The sequence below is a fragment of the Rhinatrema bivittatum genome, chromosome 4 (assembly GCF_901001135.1).
Source record: "Rhinatrema bivittatum chromosome 4, aRhiBiv1.1, whole genome shotgun sequence".
NCBI lineage: Eukaryota > Metazoa > Chordata > Amphibia > Gymnophiona > Rhinatrematidae > Rhinatrema > Rhinatrema bivittatum.
The window spans coordinates 264,939,863-264,964,953 of record NC_042618.1 but is presented as its reverse complement, the minus strand read 5'-3'; the positions used below and the strand labels follow the sequence as shown (position 1 = coordinate 264,964,953).

Sequence of the window (25,091 nt, the reverse complement as noted above, 5' to 3'; positions counted from 1 at the left end):
GAGGTAAGCTATAGTCCTAAATATGTTCTTCGAGGCCCACAAATTGGAGATTCACCTGTCGCGACCAGCTCTCCAAGTCATCTATTTTGACTTCATGTGCAGCTATTAATTTCTCCAGGTTTATCACTTTTCCTTGTAGTGCGATCGTGTCATCTTCTACTACATGCACACGGCCTTCCACTACATCCTTTCGAGTGTTGTAATCCACCAGTGAGTTTCTCACCTCCGCTGTTTGTGACGATAGTTCATCAAATCGGGGGGTCAGTGCTGCCACCACTGCCGAGGTAATAGATGCTGTGTTTGCCTCATTTTGTGCATTTTCAGGGCTAGCTGGTATGGCGGCGGCCATCTTGGCGTTAGGTTTAGCAGCTTTGTCCTTGTCTTTGCGCGGTGGACGGGTAGACATGCAATTTAGGTCATTTATCTGGCCTCTCACAGCGATTTTCACCAAGAACTGCCGCTTTGGGACGACTTTGCAGGGGAGAGTCACCCAGAGCGCAAGGTAGAGACCTCCTCACTGCATCACATGATCTCTAGTTTAGTTTTTAACTTGTTTTAATTATATGTTGTTATGTTTTTTACGATGTATTGTTTTTTGTTTTTGGTTTTCTTTTATGCCATTTTAGATTACTTTCGATATTTCATTTAATTGTTAATGGTTATTTTATGAATGCTTTTATATTTATTTTATTTGTTATACTCTATACATTTGATGTAAACCGGTGTGAAGCTACCACGAATATCAGTATACAAAAATAAATAAATAAATAAAAATAAATTCTGTTTGCTTTTTTGATTGCTGCAGCACACTGAGCCGACAATTTCAAAGTATTATCCACTATTATTGCGGCAATGAAGACACATCAGGCAGGATTCATGGCAAGAAGGGAAGTGAAGAGAAGGGCTGACCACTCCCGTGGGTCCCTTTTTATTGTACATACATCCATAGCATACAAATGTGCCATCACATCATTGGCTCCCCTCTCCATAGCATACAGATGTGTCATTAGACCATTGGCTCTCCTAGCCATAGCATACAGACGTGTCATTAGACCATTGGCTCAGGGGGTGTGTACAGATCATTTCATTGGCTGCTGAAGCTTATACCATACATGTGTCTGTCTTTTGCCTGCAGCTGAATACGTGGCAGCTAGGTATCCTCTCCTAGGCAGTGAGGGTTAATTATAAGCTAGAGATTTAAGATGAGCTAGTTTTGCTGCATTCAGTGCAAAGGTCAGAGAGAAGGGAAGTTAGAGTTAACCCCTGACATGGCCTGCTGGCAAACCTCATAATTCCCCACAACTATGATGCCTAGATCTTTTTCCTGGGTGGTAGCTCCTAATATGGAACCTAACATCATGTAACTACAGCAAGGGTTATTTTTCCCTTTATACAACACCTTGCATTTGTCCACATTAAATTTCATCTGCCATTTGGATGCCCAATCTTCCAGTCTCGCAATCTGCTTGTGATTTAACTATTCAGAATAATTTTGTATCATCCGCAAATTTGATTACCTCACTCATCGTATTCCTTTCCAGATCATATACTAAGGAACTGTTGAGTAGATAGAAATGTTTTTTCTGAAAGGTAACTTTACTTATCTGATACAGTTGAAGCTTCGGGCTGTAGTTCTATAATATATTACAATTTCAGAGTTCTAGGAAAATTGCATTTAAGAATTTAGTTTAACAGAAGGGTTTAGAACTTGCCAGTTATATCTTTCTGAATTTTTTGTTGGAAGTATATCCATTGAATTGCAACTTCCTTTTTACTGGCTCTGTTTAGGAAAGAGAGAAGATTCCTGAGAAATACATTTCTTTTATATCGGTAATTGAGATGGTTTGCTTAGTCAACACTTTTTCATTTGTCCCTATTCTTCATCCCAGCTGGCAGGAGAATCTTTGTATGGGTCAATGATATCACCAACAGTAAACACATTAGAAGAAAGGACAGTGTGCATACACCTAGGGCCAACATCAGGGTTTCCTTTTACACTTATAGCATCTAACAACCACTTCGGCCACATAATGAAAGGGAGTCCCACCCCCTAGCTTCAGTTTACACAGGGAAGACCAGAGATTCATGGCAGAAAAATAGATGGCGACTCCTTAACAGTTCAGGTGGTGAGCAATATCAGCATTGAGAGCTGTATTGGCAGCATGGCGGAGAAGGCCACAGTTGGAGTTGGCCCACTGGAACAGCAGCAATGTGGATCTGCTCTGAGTTGGGTATTGGCTTCTGGCAATGATAGTCCCCAGCTGCAGCCTTTTCTGTCATGCCCTTTTGCTAGCCAGCCACATAGTGGAGGAAAAGAGAGGTGAGAGCAAGGGCTCTCACTCAATAAATGAACACTGATAGTCCCCCACTCTATAAGCATGGCAACTCACTTGTCAATTGGAGGGGCAGGGCATCCACTGTATGCAGCCCTTAATGCCCGTGCCACCTCTCAGCTGCCTTCAGAATGTCCTCTGGTGCCAAACACTGCCAGCAGCTGAGACCAAGTAAGTGCAGTTCCGCATAGTTCTACAATCTGATCCTGGTATACTCCCAGTACAGTGGCGCTAATACAAATGCTAACAGCCCTCCACTGAAAACCTATGATTTTTGACAGTCATTTCATCTAGTGCTTTCAAATAATTCTTATAGTTAAATATCATAATTAAAAGCATTTTCCTTCCATTTAGCATTTGTGTCTCTTCTGGATAATTATGAGATGTCCACTGGTATTGCTGAAGTTGTGACTCCTGATGAGGTTGCGGAGAACAATCGTTTTCTGGATGCTATTTTGGAGACAAAGGTTATGCAGGTGAGTACAGCAGCTAATGTTCACTAATTTAACATTTTACTAGTGTCTTTCCTTCCAGAAAATGCTTATCATCTTTCCCCTTTTCTTTTTTCTAGCTTACTCATGAGTATTTAATTAAAAAAAACTTGTCCAAGCCAAACCTCAAAGATTTCAAGTGCCAACTGTATGGCATCTGGTTTCAGCTGTATACCAGGGAGGGAGGAAAAGGGTATGTACCATATGATTAATGAGAAAGCTTTTGGCTGTGAATCAGATCAGCTGACATATCTTTAATGCTTTCATGTAAGAAATACAGCTGGATACTGACCAAGTTCCATGTAACCTCAGAAACGTTTTGATACTTCTCTAGCAGACATGACATCTTTACTTTTTCATATTGTATATTCTGAGCAGTTAGCTGCCAGTTAGCTGGTTGGTTTTATGATGTGATAGGTTCAGAATTTACAAAGTGTAGAATTTTTGCAATTCCTGATGAGCTGGTAACTGTTAGAGTAGTGCAGAGCTGAGGACATGAGAGAGCCTCAACATTGCAGACGTGCATGTAAGAAAAGGTCTGACAGAAGCAAAGCAGCCAGGACTAAGGCAGAACATAAGATGTCATAATGGGTCAGACCAAAGGTCCATTGAGCCCAGCATCTTCTTTCCAACAGTGACCAGTCCAGATCACTAGGATGTAACTAGTAGATCCCAAAGTGTAGATTCATTCAATGTTGCTCACTTCCAATGATAAGGTTTTGCTACCTGGCTAATAATTGTTTATGGAATTTTTCTCCAGGAACTTATTGAAACCATTTTTTAAACCAGACTATGCTTGATGCTTTGACCTCATCCTCCAGTCAGAAATTCCACAGCTTGATTACACATTGAGTGAAAAAATACTTCCTCCATTTTTTTAAATCTGCTACCTGTCCTCTAGTCCTAGTATTTAGTACTTAGTGCAATGCAATGTATCTGATTTTAGAATTTTTTTATAAAAGTTATAAAGCTTTCTTTAATTATTTTTTGTCTGATCTCTCCTCATTTGCACATCTGCACTATATAAGCTTCCTCCTGCTGCCTGAAAGGCCGATGAAAACAGCAAAACATGATTTATACGCATAATACGTTTTATGTGCAGAAAACTGTTTATGTGTACAAATCATGTTTTCTGCATATAAAGTATGATTTATGCTCATGTTTTCCATGCATAAAATATGAGTTATACTCACAAAAAATGCTTTCTGCAATGAAAACATTTTTTGAGCACTTAAATCACATTCTATGCATGTAAAACTTGCTTTTAGTATACAAAGCATGTTTTCTGCACATAAAGCATTGAGTACAGGTACTATCACAGGAACTCAGGCTTCCACCTGTAGGTTAATATTAACACTGGAAACTTTTCTGCACCTTAGACTAGGAGTTAAGTTTCCAGCACTAAGAAAACATAAGGTTAAACCAACACATCTCTGTGCATTAGGAGATAATAGCTAATGCCATCATTAGCATGGAATTTCCATGTGAGGACACTAACTTAAACATTGCTGTATGCACATGTTTTGTGCACAGAACTTTTTTCTGCATTGACAGAAAAGTTTGCACATTATATATGTGCACACCTAAGAGTTAAACTGTGCGCTCTGACGAACACTCCTTAATTCATTGGTCTCTGACATAGCTGTTCTTGGCTGTAAAGAAAGCTCAAGTCCTGCTCTCTCTAACGATTCTATTTATTTCATTATATTTTATTTATTTAAAACATTCTTATATTCTGCCCTAACCCGACATCGTTGTTCTGGGCAGATAACAGCAATCACATTCATAATAAATATAATATTCTCCAAGGACAAACAGGATGGCAGTCCTCACATGGGTGACATCATCGAATGGATCCTGGCATGGAAAACATGTACTTTGACTAAGCCTCTTTGAGTATGCTCAGCATACCATTATGCCACTCATCCACGAGGGGTCCCCTCTATCTCTTTTTTTTTTTTTTTTTTCCACGGAGCTTCATGGCCGTGGATAATTGCGTCTCTCCTCACTTTACGCGGTTTTGCAAGTATTTTCTTCATTTTCAAGCATGTTTTTCCTGCGCAGCACAGGATCCTTTGGTCTTCATCCCTTTAGTCGTCTTAGCCACGTTTTTTGGTGTTTCGGTAAGTTTCCTTTCACTGATGTCTCCTGAGTGGTGGTGTCCTTTGTGCCCGCTAATCATTGGTTACCACTATTGAATTCAGTTTGTCATCCTTTTTATTTTGTGCCGACATGACCTTGTCCGGTATTAAGCCATGCCCCTGAAGCTCAAGGACAATGTGGATCGTGGATCACTATGATCAATGTGTCCTCTTTCTGAGGGCATCACATGATTTCTGGGGTTGTAGCAAGTCCGCCAAGATGACCCCTAAAGGACTCAAAATCTGACTCGAGAAGATGGAGCATCTCTGGGTAGGAGAAGGCTGGTCCATTGACATAGGCATTGAAGGCATCGGCACCATGGAGCCACACCAATGGACACCAAGGCATTGACATCAGGGGAGCCATTGGTTTCGTCGATGTTGATGGCTGTTAGGGACCCTGAAGACTGACCGTTGTCTGTCTCTTCCTGGTTGAAGATATCCAGTTTGACCTCAGCACCAAGGAAGGACCGATGTGAGCATCTGGAGCTGAAGAAGCATTGGCATCAGACCCCGTTGATGCATGGTGCTGAGTGCAGGGATGCACCAGCTATGACTGCGATGTCCCCGAAGCATCCCTGTGGATTGGACCGCCAATTCTCCACTGATGCCTGGTGTTTGCAATGGTCTCCACCAGTTCCTATGCCCACTACCAATCCTCCTTGGTTTTGAAGAGGATGTGGTGATCCCTCATGGATCCCAGTCAATACTAGCATCGGCGATCTTTGAGGTGGAGTTATAGAAGCATGTACAGATGGCCGTGGAGAAGGTGATGCGGAGTCTGGGTGTCACAGCACCGATGACCCTGAAACTGGCACCATCCCTCCTCGAGCCACTATCGGAATGTCTGTACATGCTCATGCCTTACTGGCACAGCCAGTGTCAGTTCCCAGGATTGCACTACCAACCAATCTGGTGCTGGTTCATGGCTCCTTGGAGGAGGAAGCTCATCTGGAGGCCCTGATGGCCAACTGAGTCAGTGCCCATACCTCTGGCTGGAGGCAGAGCATGCAGGGCCCCGTCCCTGCCATCAGGAAATGAGGTTGAGAGCCCCTCTTACCCCATTGTCACAGACATCACAGAGCCCCTCTGACCCACATTGTCACAGACATCACAGGTGTCATCCCCTGGGGGGATGACACCTGTGATGTCTGTGACAATGTGTCAGAGGGTCTTCAAAATTGTCTTTTCCTGCCAATAGAAAGAAATCTTCTGAAGACCTCTCCTTCACAGGATTAGACAGGGAGATGGCGAAGACCATCCCATTTCAGTTGCAAATGGAAGAGGATACCTGGTACAAAATGCTGGATATCCTCCAGTTTGTGGAGCCTCTGAAGGAGATCATGGCAGTCCCAGTGCACGAAATCCTTGTGGACTTACTGTTGAGGATGTGGGAGCACCCCCGCTTAGTTCTACCCATCAACAAGAAGGCGGACGTGGTTTATCTTGTTCAAAATGCTTTCTGATTCAACAGGTGTCAGCTACCACACCAGTCTGTGGTTCCTAAATCCGCACTCAAGAATTCCAAACACACTCTGACCCATTTCTTGGTGCTCCAGAGTAAAGGCCATGGATGCTCTTGGGAGAAATGTTTCAAGGCAACATGCTGATTACCCACATTTGCAGGGGGTGGCTGAGCAGCTGCCTCAGCAGCAGGAAGGACACCCTTGAAGCGCTGGTGCATAAGAGACTGGAGTGTGAAAAGCACGGGGTCCGAGCAAACCATAATTTTTCGCGACGGGTTGAGGGTCTCTACCGCAGCCATGCAAGTCTGCATCCGCAGACTTGCATGGCTGAGGACGTCTGACCTCCAACAGGACGGGCAGGACAAACTCGCTGATGTGACGTGCACCAGGAAGAATCTCTTCGGAGATGGAGTGAAAGATGCAGTGGTGTAAATGCGTGAATACTATGCAACACTTTTTAGCAGCTCTCCACTGGTACCCAGGACCCACCCTCCTCTACCAGGAGGCCTTTCTTTTTCCCAAGAAAATACTAATATAGCCAAAATATTATCCAATTCAATTGCAGGAGTTGAAGAACCTCGAACAGGTATACCAGTGTCTCCTTTAAAAGGAAGTAAATAGTAAACCTTGGAAATTGGGGGAAGAACTTGTTCCGAATATTTCCAGGAAATATCTTTTGATCATATCCTTAGGTGAAATAAGAGGTGAATTAGGAAAATTAATAAATCTCAAATTTCTGGCTCTCATGGAATTTTCAACATTTTCCATCTTATTTGAAAACAGAAGATTTTCTTTTATAATAGATTGTTGTACTGATTTGATGATGTCCAGTTCTTGAAATATTAGATCAGATTGCCACCCAGTATTTGTTTTAAAATGTTCTAGAGCTTGAACTCAAGCTTCCTAAATCAGAACATTTTGTAACAAGAGGGTTTAACTGTGCTGTTAAAGAAAGCCCTAGTCCTTCTATGGCCTCCCAAATAGATTCCAGGGTGTTCTGGGCAGGTCTTACTAGGGAAAAACCCGGTAAGGAAATTGAAGTTCCACCAGCTTGTTGCTGAGGAAAACTCAAACCTTCAGATCACCAAGAGCTGATAGCAGGAAACCCCACTGATCCATCGGAGATGACAGCACCGAAAGAAGCTGCTGAGCTGCTCGCTGCAGCGTTCTCTGCCTGGAGCAGAGTCTCTCCAATATCCTCTTTGTGCGACTCTTCCAGCTGTGGAGGCAAAGCCCAAGTGCAGCAGGATTCAGTGGAGGAGTCCTGTTTATCAGGGACAGAGATGTCAATGAGTCCGGGGAAGAGATGGGTACTTCTGCCAGAGTAGACCCCAATGACTCGACTCCCAGTTTTGGCATCCTCTGCACATGGGAATCCATAGGGCCTGCAAGAGGGAAAGTCAGAGGAATCTCTCCTTAGCCCTTCTTTTCTGCCTGGCATGTGGCTAGCAGGTAAGAATTAGGAAATTAGCAAAGTCGCTGAAATGCTACCGCACAATCTTGGATTCAGTCTCCCTTCCTTTCCTAATAATTCCTAGCATTCTATTTGCTTTGTTGGCGGCTGCTGCTGCACACCGAACAGAAGATTTCAACGAAGACGCCTAGATCCCTTTCCTGAGTGGTGACACCTAATGTGGAGTCTTGCTTTGTGTAGCTATAATTTGCATCATTTTTCACTTGTCCACATTAAATTTCATTTGCCTTTTACATGCCTAGTCTAGTTTAGCTAGGTCCTCTTGCAGTTTCTCACAATCCTTTTGTGATTTAACAACTATTAATAATTTTGTATCATTGGCAAAAATGATTATCTCATTTGTTGTTCACATTTCCTGGTCATTTATAAATATATTGAAAAAAAGCAGTGGTCCTAGAATAGATCCCTGGGACACTTCATTATTCTCCATTGGGAACATTTACTATTTAGACCTACTCTGGCTTCTATCTTTTCACCAGTCACCAATCCACAATATGACACTGCTCTCTAACCCATGACATTTTTTTTAAATTTCTTAAGAGGTTTCTCAGGAGGGACTTTGTCAAATTCATTCTTCCTGGAAATCCAGGTACACTAAATCAACTGGCTTACCTTTATCCACATGCTTATTTATGCCGTAAAAAAACCCAATATATTATGAAAAAGTCTAGCTAGAAAATGAAAGTATGTATTTTGAACTGGGGAAACCTCATAAAGTGCCAATACTGGGCTATATAAAGAAGCCTCTTATGGCTACTTAATCCAACTCCAATGTGCAGGTTGTTGGAGAAAGGTTATAATCATTGGAAAACCCCAGCAGTCCAGTGTAACTTGGGTGGTATACAACTAAATGATGTTATACCACTTCACAACTCACAGTTCTGTCGCAAAGATGCTGAATCGAAAACTTCATGCAATAAGTCTTTTAATCCCGACACTGCAATGTTTCGAGTGGACTCTCTTCATCAGGGAATGACTTTTAAGCATGGATGGTATCCATATGTCTAGGCTGTGAGAATTCACCTGAGAGAAATGTTCAAAAACATACAAACTTAATGAAGATGAAAAAACATCTATATTGCATGGCATGATTTGGAAAGTGCAGGCTCACTCAAAAAATGATAGCAAAACTGCTTACCAATCAAATGTTGTGCTTACGCTGAAATTGTGGCAATGCTATTTTTCTGGGTCAAAGAGGTTCTTCTTCACTCAGACTAATGCGATATATAAATGAAAATGAAAAGTATTGTCCATAATAAAACTCTCGAATAGACCTGGTAATCAAACAATGTATAAGGCAGTTGCAAGTAACGTACTTACATGCGCGATGTATGCTGTATTCTTATCGCTGCTGTGGCATTGACAGACGGCGGCCTGAAACGCCGGACTATAAGGTAGAAAAATTCCCGCCAAATTGAAAAAGGAAATGACGTGAAAAACCAATTATGGTCATCTACGTCATCTAACCACCATCTTTAATTGCTTAGGAAACTCTAATTAAACCTATAATTTATTAAAATGTTATCGGGCGCCATTTTGGATGGGAATATACCTTTGATCTATCCAAATAAGGGATTTGACGTCATCTGTCGGCCATTTTGAATGCAGGGATGATTTCAATCTGTCCAAAATAGGATAAGTACGTCATCAGTCGGCCATTTTGAATCGGGATACACCTCAAAACTATCCAAAAATGGAGTTAAACGTCATCAGTCGGCCATTTTGAATCTGGATCCACCTCAAAACTATCCAAAAATGGAGTTAAACGTCATCTGTCGGCCATCTTGAATGTGAAATGAACTTAAAACTATCCAAACAAGGATACATACGTCATCCATCGGCCATATTGGAAACTAGTATTGTCGGGGGTTTTTATATACTGTATACTCGAGTCCTCAAAAAGGAGGAACTTTGATGCCAGCTAGTGGGGTACAAAATGAAAAACTGAAAAAGCTCAAAAATATCGTAAATTAGAGTATACCATTCAATCTTCTCATTCAGACCGGTGGGTTCAACAGATTGAAGACAAGGCAGCAGATTGGTGAGGCAAAACTTTCCTTTGCTAAATCCATGTTGGTTTTTGTCCCATTAAACTATGCTTAAGGGGGGCTGACCTGAGAGAAAGAGGAGGCAAGGTTTGTCCAGCCGAGGAGCCTTTTCCCACTGCCTAAGAGTCCTTACATCTGACTCGGGAGTCCCGGAGTGGAGAGGGGCGTGACGTCACTTCCGCCCCCACCGAGACCCAGCCTATAAAATCAGGGCTGTAGCGGCGCGCTGCCTAAGCCGCGCGCGCGGCTTTGATTTTGTTCGGGAGAAGTCTTCATAAAAAATTTCCTTTAAAGTTAACTATTCATCCTCGGATCCAAGCAGCCCTTCCACTGAGAGATTCTAAGACAGAAAGCAGTCAGTAAGTAGAACTCAGACTCTGTTTGATTTTTGTTTTCTTGTGAACAAATGCCACATACAAAACGGAAAGGGAAGGTGAGGGGAGGGAACCTCGACCCCTCGCCAGGCCTCCCCAACTCAAACAAAGATTAAAGAATTCTACCCTGCAGTGGGGGTTACACCAGGAGAGTCAGTTGGGTTACAGGATCAGGAGCAGAATCCTCTACCCCTTGACGAAACATCCCTGAGCCCTGGTGCTCCTGTGACCCCTTCTCACCCCTTCCACGATACAGCGACTGATACTGCTAGCCCCTTAAGACCAAAGATGTCACAAGGTGGGGAAGCGGTCGAGGGAGCAACAGTCGCTGTAAAAATTGGACACCTTCAGGGTGAGGAAGTTTTATCTGCCCTGAGGGAGATTAATATCGGGACGATTTCTGGGATTGGAAGTTCAACTCCAATACCCAATGAAAGGGAGACACTAACAGGAAAGGACAATTTATTTACTTTTTCTCAGAGATCTCCAGTAGTTATACCTGAGGTATCATTGTTAACAAAACCAGAAATTGTTACTTTAGATACACTATGGAATGCCATTTCTGTTTTTGAGAAAACTATAGTATCTCTAACTCAAGCCTTTCAAGCTTTTCAGGAACAGTCATTAATGGTTAATCCAGTAGTACTGTCCAACTCTACTAAAATACAAAAGTTAGATAATCAAGTAGAACAAATTAAAGAGACACAAATGACTTTAATTCAAGGGGAGACTAGAAATGACAAAAGAATAGAAATCTTAGAGAATAGACTCAGATATAATAATCTGAGGATGATAAATTTCCCAAAATGTAAACTCATTTCTCCTATTGAACAATTAAATAAGTACTTTAAAGACATACTATCTTACTCTCCCACAAATATGCCAAATGTAATAAAAGTGTACTTTTTACCTGATATTTTGAAAAGTGGAGAAGGAGAAGGAGTGAAAAGCATCCCTAAGAAGAATAAGCCTTTATTATCCCCCTTGGAAGATTTATCTGGCTTTTTGGAGACCTCTCAGGAAGAGCAGATAGAGAGGAGGGGCATATTACTGGTTACATTTGCAATATCTACAGAAAGAGATACTGTGTTAAGAAATTTTCTTAAAGCAAGGAATAAATTATATCTGGGGGAAAGAATCTGGGTTTACCCAGACGTGGTAAGAGTTACACAAATTCGCAGGAAAAAATTCTTAAATTTGTGCCCTAGAGCACAAGCACTGGGGGCACAAATTTTGGTTAAATTTCCTTGTAAATGTATTTTGACAATAGATAGTATAAGGTATGTATTTCTGGAACCTGAACAATTAGAGAAATTTTTGTCCTCTAGAGAGGAATCTATTTAGTTCTTTCTGTAAGTGGATCCAGGATTATAAATGATACCTCCACTACTTTCTTTACTTATTTATATAAAAATTGGAATGAAATTTCTGCTCTATTAATTTCCTAATGAATCTTTCAGATTTCATAGTATGATATAAGGTAATAGTATGGAAGTATATGTTTATTTTTCTTTATCTTTCTTATAATCTGTTAGTAGAAAATGTACTATGCTATACCTTATGGTAAGGTTTAATCCTTATTTGTATGCAAGTTGAAAAATCAATAAAGAGATAATTAAAAAAAAAAAAAACTATGCTTATTTATGTGTTCAGCAATTTTGTCCTTTATGATTGTGCCATGCAAAATGGTAGACTGCTTGTCTATAGTTTACTGGATCACCCCTTCATTCCCTTTTAAAAATTGGTCTTACATTGGCACCCCTCCTGTCTTCAGATACCATAGACAGTTTTAATGAGAGTAATAGAAAGGTCCACAATTTCATTTTTCAGTTCTTTCAGCACCCTGGGATGTATACTATCCGGCCCAGGTGATTTGCTACACTTTAGTTTGTCAGTTTGACATATTACATCTTCCAGGTACACTGAGGCTTCTTTCAGTTCTGCTGAATCCATCACCTTTGATTTTAATTTCAGGCATGAGAATCTCTCTTAAATCTTCCTCAGTGAAGAGCGAAGCAGAGAATTCATTTAGTCTTTCTACTATGGCTTTGTCATCCCTAAGTACCCCTTTTTCCCCTTGATTATCTAATGGGCAAACTAACTCCCTCGCAGGCTTTTTATTTCAAATGTACTGAAAAAGTTTTTATTATGAGTTTTTGCCTCCATAGCAATCTTCTTTTCAAATTCTGGCTTTTCCTTCCTTATTAATGCTTTCATCTAACCTGCCAGTGCTTATTCTGTTTCCTGTTTTCTTCATTTGGGTCTCTTTTCCATTTCCTGAAAAATGTTTTCTCCTTTTAATAGGGTGACCAACTACCCGGTTTTGGACCAGACAACCCATTTTGCATCCTGTTGTACAGTATCCAGTTACAATGGCAACTGGACACTGTAAATCCCGGTCGAGCAAAGGGTGGTCTAGATCTGACTACTTACCACTGGCTGCGAAGCACCAATTAGCTGTCTGCATATTTGTTTTTGGCGGCTGCTGCAGCTGCAAAAGAGAGAGGAGAGAAGCCTGCATTGGTGGATCGGATTTTAAGCTGCCGGCAGCCACAAGTGGAGCCCATCCTGTTCGCGGTTGAAGATGGAGGAGGCCCCAGTGGGCCGCGAGTGGAGTCCATCCTGTTCATGGCTGAAAACTAGGAAGGTGCCGGGTGGGCTGTGACTTGCTTCCCCGCAAGCGAAATGATGCAAAGTGGAAGGAGGCCCCAGTGGGCCAAGAATGGAGTCCATCCCGCTCACGGCTGAAGATGAGTAAGGCGCCGGTTGGGTGCAGCCGAGGAGCAGTAAGCAGCTGATGACATCGATGCGGCGTGTTAGTGTGTGTGTGCCTACGCAGAATGACAGGCACAGTGACAGGCGTGTGTGTGTGTGTGTGTGTGAGATTTAGAGCCTTTGGGCCTGAGTGAGAGTGTGTGTGAGCAAGGGATTTTGTGAGGGTGTGTTTGTGTGAGAGGGAACCCATGTGAAGGGGTGTGTGAGTAAGAGAGAGAAAGCCTATGTATAGGGGTGAATGAGTGTGCAAAAGACAGAAGGAGCCTGTGTGAGTGTGTGTTTGCCAGAAAGAGATGGAGCCTATCTGAGGGGGGAGGGGTGTGTGCAGTAGAGAGAGGGAGTCTCTGTGAGGGTGCGTGTGTGTGCAAAAGGAGGAGCCTATGTGAGGGTGTGTGTTTGAGAGGACAAAGGGAGCTGGGGGGAGTGCACGAGAGAGGGAGCCTGTACGAAGTATGTGAAGGACAAAAGGAACCTGTTTGAGCGTGTGTGTGAGAGAGAGAGCCTATGTGCAGGGATGCATGAGTGTGCAAGAGAGAGGAAGCCTGTGTGAGAGAGTGGGACAGGCTGTATGAAAAGAGTGGTCTAATTCTAGGAGTGGAGGGCAGCGGGGTGGAGATAGTGGAAGGGGTTGAGCCTGGAACGGGAGGGAAGTGATAGTGGAGAGTGGAGAAGTTACTGAGTAGGCCAGGGGAGTAGGGAGAGAGGATGGAAGGGAAACCCCTACAGTGTCCTCCTAGGAGAATTCTGCTCAAAATCTTTAAAATTCTGCATCTTTGAATAATTTTTTTGTATTATGTTAAGTTAAATTACCCAAAGACTGTGATGTATATTGTGTTATTTTGACCAATATAAAGTCTGCAGAATTTTGCAGAATTTTAACATTTTGTGTGCAGAATTCCCCCAGGAGTTAGTCGTGCTGCTCACCCAGAGTGTTTGTTCTAGTTTGAACATTCCAGGGTCTCTTTCTGGCATCTCTCTCAACTTGGCAATCTTGATTGCTCACTGAGAGACAGATCCTCCTCCTTGAAGGTTCACACAGACTCCAGCAATCTACTAGGCCCGCCTGCCAGGGCTATCTCATGGTTTGCCTGCATAGGTGAAGTATGTTATCATACTTCACCTATGGAGCTGGATCAGGACACATGCCATGGTGCTGTTGCTGCCAGTTATCTGCCTGAGCCTTCAACCTTGGCTCACACCCCGTCCACTGCTGTAGCTATCCATTCCAACTGCAGCCTAAAGGTAAAATTGCATTGCTGCCACCCTGCCTGCCTCCCTCTCTTCCTCCCACCACAGTCCCTCGGCTATCTCAGTCTTGGAACTCCCATTCTGTCCCCCCATGGTTGGCACAACCCTGGTGACCCACTATAACTTTGCTGCTGCCTCCCTCCCTGTGACAGGCAGGTCTAGCCTTGATCTGGTCGCCTCCCTCAGGCTGTCAGTTGCCTCATGTTCCCTGTGTTTTCTGTTTCCTCTTCTGCTATTGGCTGCTGCAGCTAAAGAAACCAGCAGTCAGAAGTGTTTTATGTTTAAAAGATTAAGAGAAGCCAAAATCACCTTAGCAAGTTGCTGACAGGGTACACACATGCAGTATACAAACGTAGTGACCCCCCCACCCCTCTCTTTTTCCCTTGACCACACTTCCTGCCCAGCAAGAGGCTTATCACCTCCATTTATAACAATTTGTACAGCATGTATGAAAGAGAGTGTCAGGGGCAACAATGTATGAGAGGAAGTATGAAGCAGTGATGGCATGTGTGTGAGAAAACTTGATAGAACAAGCATGTGTATCAGTGTATCCATCGAGAGAGAGGGAGTATGTGTATGACAGAATAAACGTGTATGTATATGAAAGAGAAGAAAGTTTGTGCATCTCTCTCGCCTCTTCCACTCCCCAATAATCCAGGACAATCTCAGAGTGACTGAAAATCAAAAGTTCTCAGGTATATAGAGCTAGAGGTTTTTAAATCTTTAATTATTGGGTGTTATTTGATTAGTTTGCTGTTTTTAAATATTTTATTGGTGGTTGGGAAATTTTATAAACGTTTTTTAAGTTTAAATGAGCTTTTAAATATTGGAGGTTCTGTTCATCATATGCTTTGAATTATTTACTCTATTTATTAATATGGTTTTACTATTATGATTGGTGTTTTATATTTCTTGATTTATTAGTTATTTTATGAGAAATTGTGATGTTTCTGTTTTTCCATTATTTCTCTGCATGTAGAGTTGTGGTTTCCAGTTCAGTTCTTGTCATATGTTTTAATTTATACTATGGTCTCTTTATTTTGTATTTGGCAAGTGTCTGACTGTGCATGTGTGACTGAGGTGAGGTTACTAGCATGCTAGCATGTAGCTTCTGTGTAGGAATCTATTGCAGCTTGGTTTGTTCTTCCATAATAGGAAGTGTATTGGTGTTTTAGGGTCTGGTGTAATATTTGCAGTATTGCCTTTTCATGAATAAGGTTGTTACTGTTTGAGCTCTGGTAGTTCATCCTGTTTTTGTCTGGGAAGTTTACCATATTGTAATAGTAATTCAATTTATTCATGGCTTTCCGAGGTCAAAGCCCTCAAACAATGCATGTTACAATAGGCCTGATACCATGAATTTCAAGTTGCAAGATCTGCAATGTATGCAAATGAGGAGGAACAAACACACCTCTTTGTGATTCCTCCCATCCCCCCAGTCCTCAAGTGTCCAGTTGTGATCTGTGGAAAAGACAACCCTACCTTTCAACCATGCCAGTAGTTGTTTAGCTTTCTCTGACGGCAAGCAGAACTGTAGTCCTCACACATGGGTGACATCATCAGATGGAGCCTGATGCGGAAAACATATGTCAAAGTTTCTGGAAACTTTGGCTAGGCACACTGATGTGCCCAGCATGCCCTATACCACACGTCCATGTGGGGTCCCTCTTTAGTCTCTTCCCCCGCCCCGAGATGTGACCCTCGAGGTTGATAGTCTAAAACTTTTGGCTTTTTGCCTTGTGGGAAAACGTTGTTTTTGTGGCTTGTTAGCTATCTTTTTTCAATCTGTCATCTGGTCCCTGTCGGTGCCTTCCTGTAGTGCCCCAGTCAGGGTTTTCGGCATTCGTGTAAGTTTTCTTTCTCGGTCGGTTTCCCCTGTGGTGGCAGTGGTTCAGTGCCCATCTTCCATCGACGCCCGCCATAGTTTCGTGTCTTTCCCATTTGTTTCGCCCCATCATGGCCATGTCTGGCTTCCGCAGATGCACCCAGTGCCTCAGGACCATGTTGATTACTGATCCTTAAGAAGTTTGCATCCTCTGCCTGGGGCATTGCATGATGTCTGAAGTTGCCACTTGTGCATCCAAATGACCCCAAAGGGACGTCTGCTTCAGCTCAACAAGATAGATGGCCTCTTTGAGTCGAAGAAGTCCGTGCCATTGGCATTGGTGGTATTTGCATCGGAGGACCTCGGGGCCACAGTGAGGGACACGAAGCTATCAACATCTATGGGACCATTGGTTCTGTCGAGGTTGCCAGTAGACAGGGGTGCCGGAGATCGACCGTTGTCATTCTCCTTTGAGACGAGGACGTCTGGTTGATTGTCCTCTGCCTCAGCACCAGGGAAACACCAGGCCAAGCATCATAGGAAGACCAAGAAGCATCAGCACCAGTTCCTGTTGATGCATGAATGACCCTGTGGCGAGGAGCGCCAAACCTCCATCGATGCCCGGGTTCTGCAACAATCTCCACTGGTCCTGTTGACAGTCACCGATTCCTCTCACTGGTCCAGTGAAGATCTGGCCACCCTTCCTTCCTCCCAGTCTGTGTTGGCATCTGCAGCATTTGAGGAGGAGCTTGAACATAGAGTCCAGCTAGCGGTGGAGCAGGCACAGCAGGACTTAAGTCCCGCGGCACCGACGGCACTGGTGCCAGTGCCGCCCATGCTCATAACTGTTCTGGAGAAGCTCAATTTGTTCATCGTTGCCTTGCTGACCCAGCTGGCGGTGGTTCCTGGGACGGCACCGAGGCCTCCCCCAACTGATATGGTGGTCATCGCTGATTCCTCTGAGGAGGAAGTTCCACTGAAGCCGGCAGAGACATCAAGGTCCCCCGTCCATCCATCAGTGCCTGCACTTCAGGACATCGGCCAAGCATCTAGGGCCCCATCCCTTGTGGTATACAATGAAGATGAGGGTCCCTGTGACCCCTAGGGAGATGATCAGATGGAATCCTCGCCAAGGATTCGGATGGTCTCCTATCAGACCCTTCTCTTCCAGAGGAGCAAAGAAAGTCCCTGCCTGAGGGCTTAACCTTTGCAGGTTTTGTCAGGGTGATGGCAGAGGCCATCCTATTTCAACTTTTGACTGAAGAAGATGCCAGGCACAAAATACTTGAGGTTCTTCAGTTTGTGGAGCTTCCTAAGGAGATCGTGGCGGTCACACTGTGGAGTTGCTGCTGAGGATTTGGGAACACCCCTTCTTATGAATAAGAAGGTGGACAGTGTTTACCTTGTTCAAAAAAATTCCGGATTCGATAAGCGTCAGCTGCCCTTTCAATTGATGGTGGTCAAATCTGCCCTCAAGAAGGCCAAGCGCTTTCAGACCCACTCCTCTGTGCTCCCAGGAAAGGACCACAGAGCATTGGACACTCTTGAGAGGAAGGTGTTCCAAGGCAATATGCTTATTACCCGCATCGCTCCCTACCAGCTCTACATGAGCCAATACTCACGGGAAGTAGGTGCAGGAGGTATCTGAGCAGCTGCCTCAGCAGCAAGACAACCTCATGTCGCTGGTGCACAAGGGTTTCAAGTGTGGAAAACATGAGGTCCTTGCGACCTATGATGATTTTGAAATGGCATTGAGGGTCTCTGCAGCAGGAATTGGTGCCTGCAGGGTGACATGGCTGCAGGCCTCGGATCTCAGACTGTAGGTATAGGAACGAGTCGCTGACGTGCCGTGCACTGGAGAGAATCTCTTCGGAAATAGAATGAAGGATGCTGTGGCCCAACTCCTGGACCATCAAGAAACCCTCCAATAACTCTCCATCTACACTCCAGAGCCATCCTCATCCAGGAGGCCATCGAGGCAGGGGCCCAGGAAGTCTTTTTTTTTTTTTTTTTTTCTTTTACCAAAGGAAGTACTATCCTCCGCCTCCTTGATCCCGTACACACCATTAGAGCTCCCGTGGGCGTTTCAGGTAGCAGAGGGTTCCCAAGCCCCAGCCAGTGTCTGTCAACTCAGTGGATGGGATTTTGATTGGGCTGTTGGGGAGCGCAAGTCAATTGCCCATTCTCGGGATGATGGACCCTCCAGTCGGGGGCAGGCTGCGGTACTTTGCGAACTGGTGGCCCAGTGTAACCTCAAATCGATGGGTTTTTCCATCGTCCGTTAGGGGTAGCAATTAAACCTATTGGGTGTCCCGCCAAATTGCCCTCCGTACCCGTCTTGTGGGCTGGAAGTGCATCAGGATGTACTACAAATGGAGCTCTCCTCCCTCTTAACAGGTCTAGCCCATACCACCAAGGCAAAGAGGGAAGGGATTCTACTCCAGAGACTTCCTGATTCCAAAGGAAACAGGAGGACTCCGTCCCATCCTAGACCTTAGGGCCTTGAGCAAGTTTATAAAAAAAAAGAAAAATTCAAGATGGTTTCCCCAGGGCACCTTGATCCCCCTTTTGCAAAATGGAGACTGGCTTTGCTCCCTTGACCTAAAGGATGCATAAACCCATATTGAGATCTTCCCTGGTCACAGGAAGTATCTCCGATTTGTGGTGGGGAAACAGCATTTCCAGTACCGGGTGTTGCCATTTGGGCTCACCTCTGCCCCAAGAGTCTTCACAAAATGATTGTCCATTGTGGCGGCGCACCTCTGCAGACTCTGAGTGCATGTTTTTTACCCATATCTGAACAATTGGCTAGTCAAGAGCTTGTCTTAGGCAGGGGCCATCCGGTCCATGCACTTGATCATTTGGGTGTTGAATTCACTAGGGTTCGTACTCAACTACCCAAAATCTCAGCCAGTCACCTCAATTGGACTTCATTGGAGACCTGCTCGACATGGGAGCACTGAGAGGAGAGGATCATCTTGCTGGTGGCTGAAAGGAATCAGTAAGTTCTGCTTGGGAAATTTTTTTTAAAAGTATTGGGGAGAAGTGTAGACTATTGGGATATATTATTTAGTGTGTTTGTGCTTTAAACAATCAGTAAGGCAGATAATAAACAGAAGTTAGTGTGACATCATCCAATGGAGCTCAGCATGGAAAACTTTTGTCAAAGTTTCTAAAAGCTTTGACCAGCACACTGAGTATGCCCAGCATGCCGCTGTCCATGCATCCACGCAAGGTCCCCCTTCAGTCTCTTCTTTTCCTTGCTGCAGTTGCCTCGCGGTTCATGGAGCTCTTGCCTTTCCTTGTTTTCTCGACAACTATGGTTTTTTTCCGGGTTCTTCCTTGTCAGGTCCCCTTCGCGGCCTCCTTGGGTTGGTAGGTTTTGTTATTTTTTTCCAACTTTGCAGTCGATTCCCGACTGTTCACTGCATGGTGTCCATGGTGTTGACCGGTTTATGGCGGTGCCCCCAGTGCCCGCGGACCATGTCCATCAAGGATACACATGAGACCTGTATCCTCTGTCTCTGAGCCTCAAACAATGTCTCTGAGTGACCAGATGACCCCCCATGGGCCATTGGGTGCATCTCAATAAGATGGAAAAACTTTTCGGGGCGCCCAAGTCTGCTCCATCTATCTCTGCTTCAGACTCCGAGAGGTCACGGAGAGCCTCATAACACGCTTCCCCTAGTTATCCCTCTCCCTGGTCCTTTGAAAGATCGCAGGGACGGTGAGAGAACCTTGATGATCTCACCAATCTCCTGCACTTTGGGATCCTCTGTTTCCTTGGCACCAGGGAAAGACTGGTCTGAGCACTGAGGAAGATCATGTAAGCATCATGACCGGTCGCAGTCAGCGCAGGCTCAGGTTCTGGTGCGGCACCAGCAGTTGCCGGGCTGCCACCGAAGTGACACCGGCCATCTGAGGTCCCATCCTCCAGTGTACCTGGTAGTCCTACGCGTTTCCCCACCAATACCGGTGCCGGGCACCATGCCTCCTCAGGGACCTGAGTAAGAACCGGTGACGCTTCTTCCCCCTCCCTCAGTTCTGGCCACCTTTCAGGAGGAGTTGGACTGCAGGGTACAGTCCACAGTTCTCAAGGCGCTCCAGTGTGTTGAGCTGCCAGTGCCGTCATCCCCCATACCGGTGCCCGAGCCCCCGCCGTCAGTTTTAGAACCCCTGCTAGAGCGTTTGGATGTCCTTTTAGGCGCCCTACCTATGCAACCAGAGGCCGAGGGACCCTCGATTCCTCAACGATAACCAATGCCCTCCACCAGAGTGATCCCGGTCCTTGGGTCCTCCGAGGAGGAAGAGGACCGACCAGTCTTCCGCGACCAGTCCCTTTGATGCCAGGGGGAATTGTCGATGCCTGCGGTTCCTGTGCGGCCTCCGCGGCCATCAGAGCCTAGGGCTGATATCCCTCACAGGCCTCGTCCGCAACACGCAGGCCCTAGTGAAGAGGAAGGACCTTACGATCCTTTGGGAGATGATTCTACGGAGTCGTCCTCTGAATATTCGGATGACCGCCTCTAGGAGTCCTCCCCGCTGGAAGAATGGTGTCAGTCACCCCCTGAGGACCTGTCCTTTGCTGAGTTTGTAAGGACCATGGCTGAAGCCATCCTCTTTCAGTTATTCACGGAAGAGGATGCACGACACAAAATGCTGGAAGTGTTCCAGTTTGTCGACTCTCCGAAGGAAATTGTAGCAGTTCGCATCCACGATGTCTTTAAGGTCCTTCTCCTCCGCATATGGGAGCACCCCATTTCTATCTCCCCCGTCAACAGAAAAACTGATGCCACTTATTTGGTGCAGCAAACCGTGGGGTTTAAGAAAAGGCACCTCCCCTTCAGTTGTTGGTCATATTGTCCACCTTGAAGAAGGCCCGGCGATCCCACACTTACGCCTCAGCCCCTCCGGGGTGAGAGCACAGATAGCCTCACGCCTTAAGCAGAAAGGTCTTCCAGGCACTATGCTGGTAGCCCGCATTGCTGCCTATCAACTCTACATGACCCAGTATAACCGCAACCTCTGGAAGTGGGTCCAGGACTTTGCAGAGGGCCTGCCTCAGCAACAGCAGGAGGCCCTGTTGGCCATTGTTCTATTGGGTCTAGATGCTGGCAAGCATGAAGTGCGTTCCACCTATGATGTCTTTGAGATAACTGCCCGTGGTGGGCAATGGTGCCCAAAGGATGGCTTGGCTTAGAGCCTCGGACCTCCAGCTGGAGGTCCAGGAATGGCTAGCCAACCTCCCCTGCACAGGTGAAAACCTCTTCGGGGACAAAGTCCGGGATGTGGTAGCACAACTGAAGGATCATCACGACACCCTTCAACAGCTGTCCACTAGCGCCTCCAAGGGCACATCCTTGGCCAGGAAATTCTCTAGGTCAGGATCCCGGAAGCCCTTTTACCAACAGAGGAAATATTATCCTCTGTCCTCCCAGGCTCGTACACCACACACCAGTTCCAGGGACCGTCCTTGCCAACAGCAAGCGCCTAGAACCCTGCCGGTGCCCCAGCAAACCCCGGCCACAGGTGGTGGCGAGGGAGCGGAAGCCAGTCGACCGTACCCCTGATACCGGTTCCCCTAGTAGGAGGCACGCTTCTTGGCTTCACCCATCGCTGGGAAGAGATCACTTGGACCGATGGGTCCTGTCTATCATCTGTAAAGGGGTACCATCTCAACTTCAGCTGTCTCCCAGGGACCTCTCCCCCATGTCCATCATGAGATTCATCTGCCCAGCAGGTCGTGCTTCAAATGGAACTCTCCACCCTTCTAGCAGCAGGCGCGGTAGAGCCGGTCGCTTACTCTCAGCAAAGCCGAGGGTTCTATTCTAGGTATTTCCTCATTCCAAAAAGGAACGGCGGTTTGCACCTCATCCTCTACCTCTGGGCGTTGAACAAATTTCTCACAAGAGAAAAGTTCAAGATGGTCTCTCTGGGCATGCTGATTGCCCTCCTCAGAGGAGGAGGCTGGCTTTGCTCCCTCGACCTCAAGGAAGCATACACTCACATAACCATTATTCCCGGCCACAGGAAGTACCTTCGCTTTGTGGTGGGGAAGGCTCATTACCAATACAGGGTGCTGCCATTCGGGTTGGCTTCCCCCCCCCCCCCCCCCCCCTGCATTTTCACTAAATGCCTGGTAGTGGTGGCGGCCTACCTCAGACCTCGATCAGTACATGTCTTTCTGTACCTCGACGACTAGTTAATGAAGAGCGACTCCCAAGCTGAGTGCTCTGACCCCTGACAGTGCAGGCTTTACAGATGTCGGGTTTCCTTACCAACTCCCCAAGTCTCATCTCTGTCTGTCTCCTTAGCTGGACTTCATAGGAACCAGGCTAGACATAGCAAAGGAAAAAAGTGTTTCTGCCCAGGGATCGGGCTCTCACCCTCCCCCCGCTAGCCACCTTTATCCGGAACAGCTGGTGGGTATCCGCCCGCCTCCTACTCCGTCTCCTTGGCCACATGGCAGTTTCCGTCCATGTGACCCCTCTCGCCCACCTGTGCATGCGGAGGGCTTAGTGGACCTTACAATCCCAGTGGTGGCAGGCCTCCCAGGACCTTGAGCCTCCTTGTTGCAGTCACAGACACCCTGTGTGAGCATCTCTGTTTTGGTGGAAGGACCTTTCCAATTTGGAGAGGGGGATTTCCTTCCGAATTGCTCGGCCTCCGGTGATCCTCACCACCGATGCCTCTTCGTAGGGCTGGGGAGCCCATGTGAAGGGATCCATACGCAGGGTCTCTGGACTGCCAGCGAAACCTGCTGTCAAATAAACTTCCTGGACCTTTGGGCGATCTGGTTCACCTTGTGGACATTCAGAGACCCATTGTTGCATAAGGATGTTCTGAAACGGATGGACAACCAGGTAGAGATGTGGTATATCAACAAGCAAGGAGGCACTGGCTAGTTCTTCCTCTGCCACGAGGCGGTACAAGTATGGAGCTGGGCCCTTTCACAGGGGATGTCTCTCTGAGCGACATACCTACCGGGTCATCTCAATGTGCTGGCGGACCACTTAAGCCACTCCTTCCAACCTCAACCCGGAGATGGCGGCCAAACGTTTTCGACCCTGGGGTACGCCGGATGTGGACCCCTTTGCCTCCCCTCACAACTACAAGGTGAGCAGGGTCTGCTCCTTAGTTTCAGGGGCGGCTGTCCAGCCTCTGATGCCTTCTTCCTCCACTGGGGGAAAGGCCTGCTATATGTGTACCCCCCTCTACCGCTCTTCTTGAGGACACCGCTGAAGCTTCAGCAGGACAGAGGGGCCATGATCCTCGTGGCCCCCTCTTGGCCCTGACAAGTTTGGTTCCCGCTTTTGCAACCCTGTCTGTGCGCGCACCCATCCGGCTGGGGGCAGCGCCCAATCTCATTTCGCAGAATCAGGATGCCCTGTGCCATCCAAACCTCTGAGTGTTGGCTCTGACGGCTTGGATGTTGAGCGTGTAGTCTTCCAGCCCTTGGCACTCTCGGACCGCATCTCTTGGGTCTTGGTCGTGTCTCGGAAGCCTTCAACCAGGAAGTCCTACTGCCTGAAGTGAAAAAGATTTTCCATCTGGTGTGTGGGACATTTATTTATTTATTTATTTATCTAACATTTTTTATATACCGAGGTTCTGGTAACAATGTTATCAATCACTTCGGTTTACATTTAACTTTGGGATGACATAACACGAATGTCTTACATAGAGCATAGACATGGGTTGGATCCTTTCTCATATCCCCTTCCCTGGCTGTTGGACTACCTGTGGCATCTCTCCAAGTATGGGCTTCACACCAGCTCCGCCAGGGTGCACCTCAACGCTGATAGTGCATACCATTGGGGTGTCGCTGGCGCACGTGTTTCAGTCCAGCCTTTAGTAGGCCATTTCATGCAGGGCATCGGTGACTGTTGAGGAATTGTGGGTCCTTCGGGCTCCGGTTGCATCAGTAGGGCACCTAAAAGGATGTCCAAATGCTCTAGCAGGGCTGCTAAAACCGACGGGGGCTCGGACACCAGTATGGGAAGCCCCTCAGCATCCTCCAGTTGCTTCATGGGACCTGGAATGGCTCATGTGCCCTCCCTTTGAGCCGCTGCAATCATAGCTAGATAGATACATGTCATACTGAGTCAGACCAAGGGTCCATCAAGCCCAGCAACCTGTTTCCAACCGTGGCCAATCCAGGCCATAGGAATCTGGCAAGTACCCAAAGACTAAATCTATCCCATGCTACTGATGCTAGTAATAGCAGTGGCTATTTTCTAAGTCGACTTAATAGCAACTAACTGCATTAACCGCGTCCCCTGGCAACAAATTCTAGAGTTTTATTGTGTGTTGAGTGAAAAAGAACTTTCTCTGATTAGTTTTAAATGTGCCATATGCTAACTTCAAGGAGTGCCCCCTAGTCCTTCTAATATCCAAAAGAGTAAATAACCGATTCACATTTACCCATTCTAGACCTCTCATGATTGTAAACACCTCTATCATATCCCCCCTTAGCCGTCTTTTCTCCAAGCAGAACAGTCCTAACCTCAAAGGAGCTTGAGTATCCTCCATTAACTTTTTTGCAAGCCTTTGGCCCTCTATATAACTGTTTTTTCCGCAGATAAGCAGGTTGAATTAGCCATGATATCGGGGGGGGGGGGTGTCGTCGACATCCCTCCGGTCCTCTAGTCCTGTAGGTGGTGGAGCTCCAAAGATCACACAGAGTTGAGCTCTGTGTGCTGTGTGTCTGCCTGTGCATATCACCAAGTGGCTCCCAGCCTGCCTCAGTCCTATTCTTCCGCCATGCAGGTAGCACTTGGAACTCTATATCTCTCATTGCAATATTGTTTGGAACTTTCTGGATTAACTCTGTGGGATTCAAACAAGCAGTGAAGATGCCAAGACCTTCTGGTTTCAAAGCTTGCTGGTGTGTCAAGATCATGTCGATGACGGATG

General features: G+C 45.9%; 1 protein-coding gene across 1 annotated transcript in view; it reads left to right on the top strand.

Annotated features, from left to right (window-relative positions):
- Positions 1-25,091, top strand: part of LOC115090683 (poly(U)-specific endoribonuclease-like) — a 158,455-nt gene that overhangs the window by 91,302 nt on the left and 42,062 nt on the right. Inside the window, exons 4-5 of the mRNA XM_029600110.1 lie at positions 2,688-2,809; positions 2,905-3,017. Coding sequence (XP_029455970.1) covers positions 2,688-2,809; positions 2,905-3,017 — 235 coding nt within the window. The remainder of the gene's footprint in view (positions 1-2,687; positions 2,810-2,904; positions 3,018-25,091) is intronic.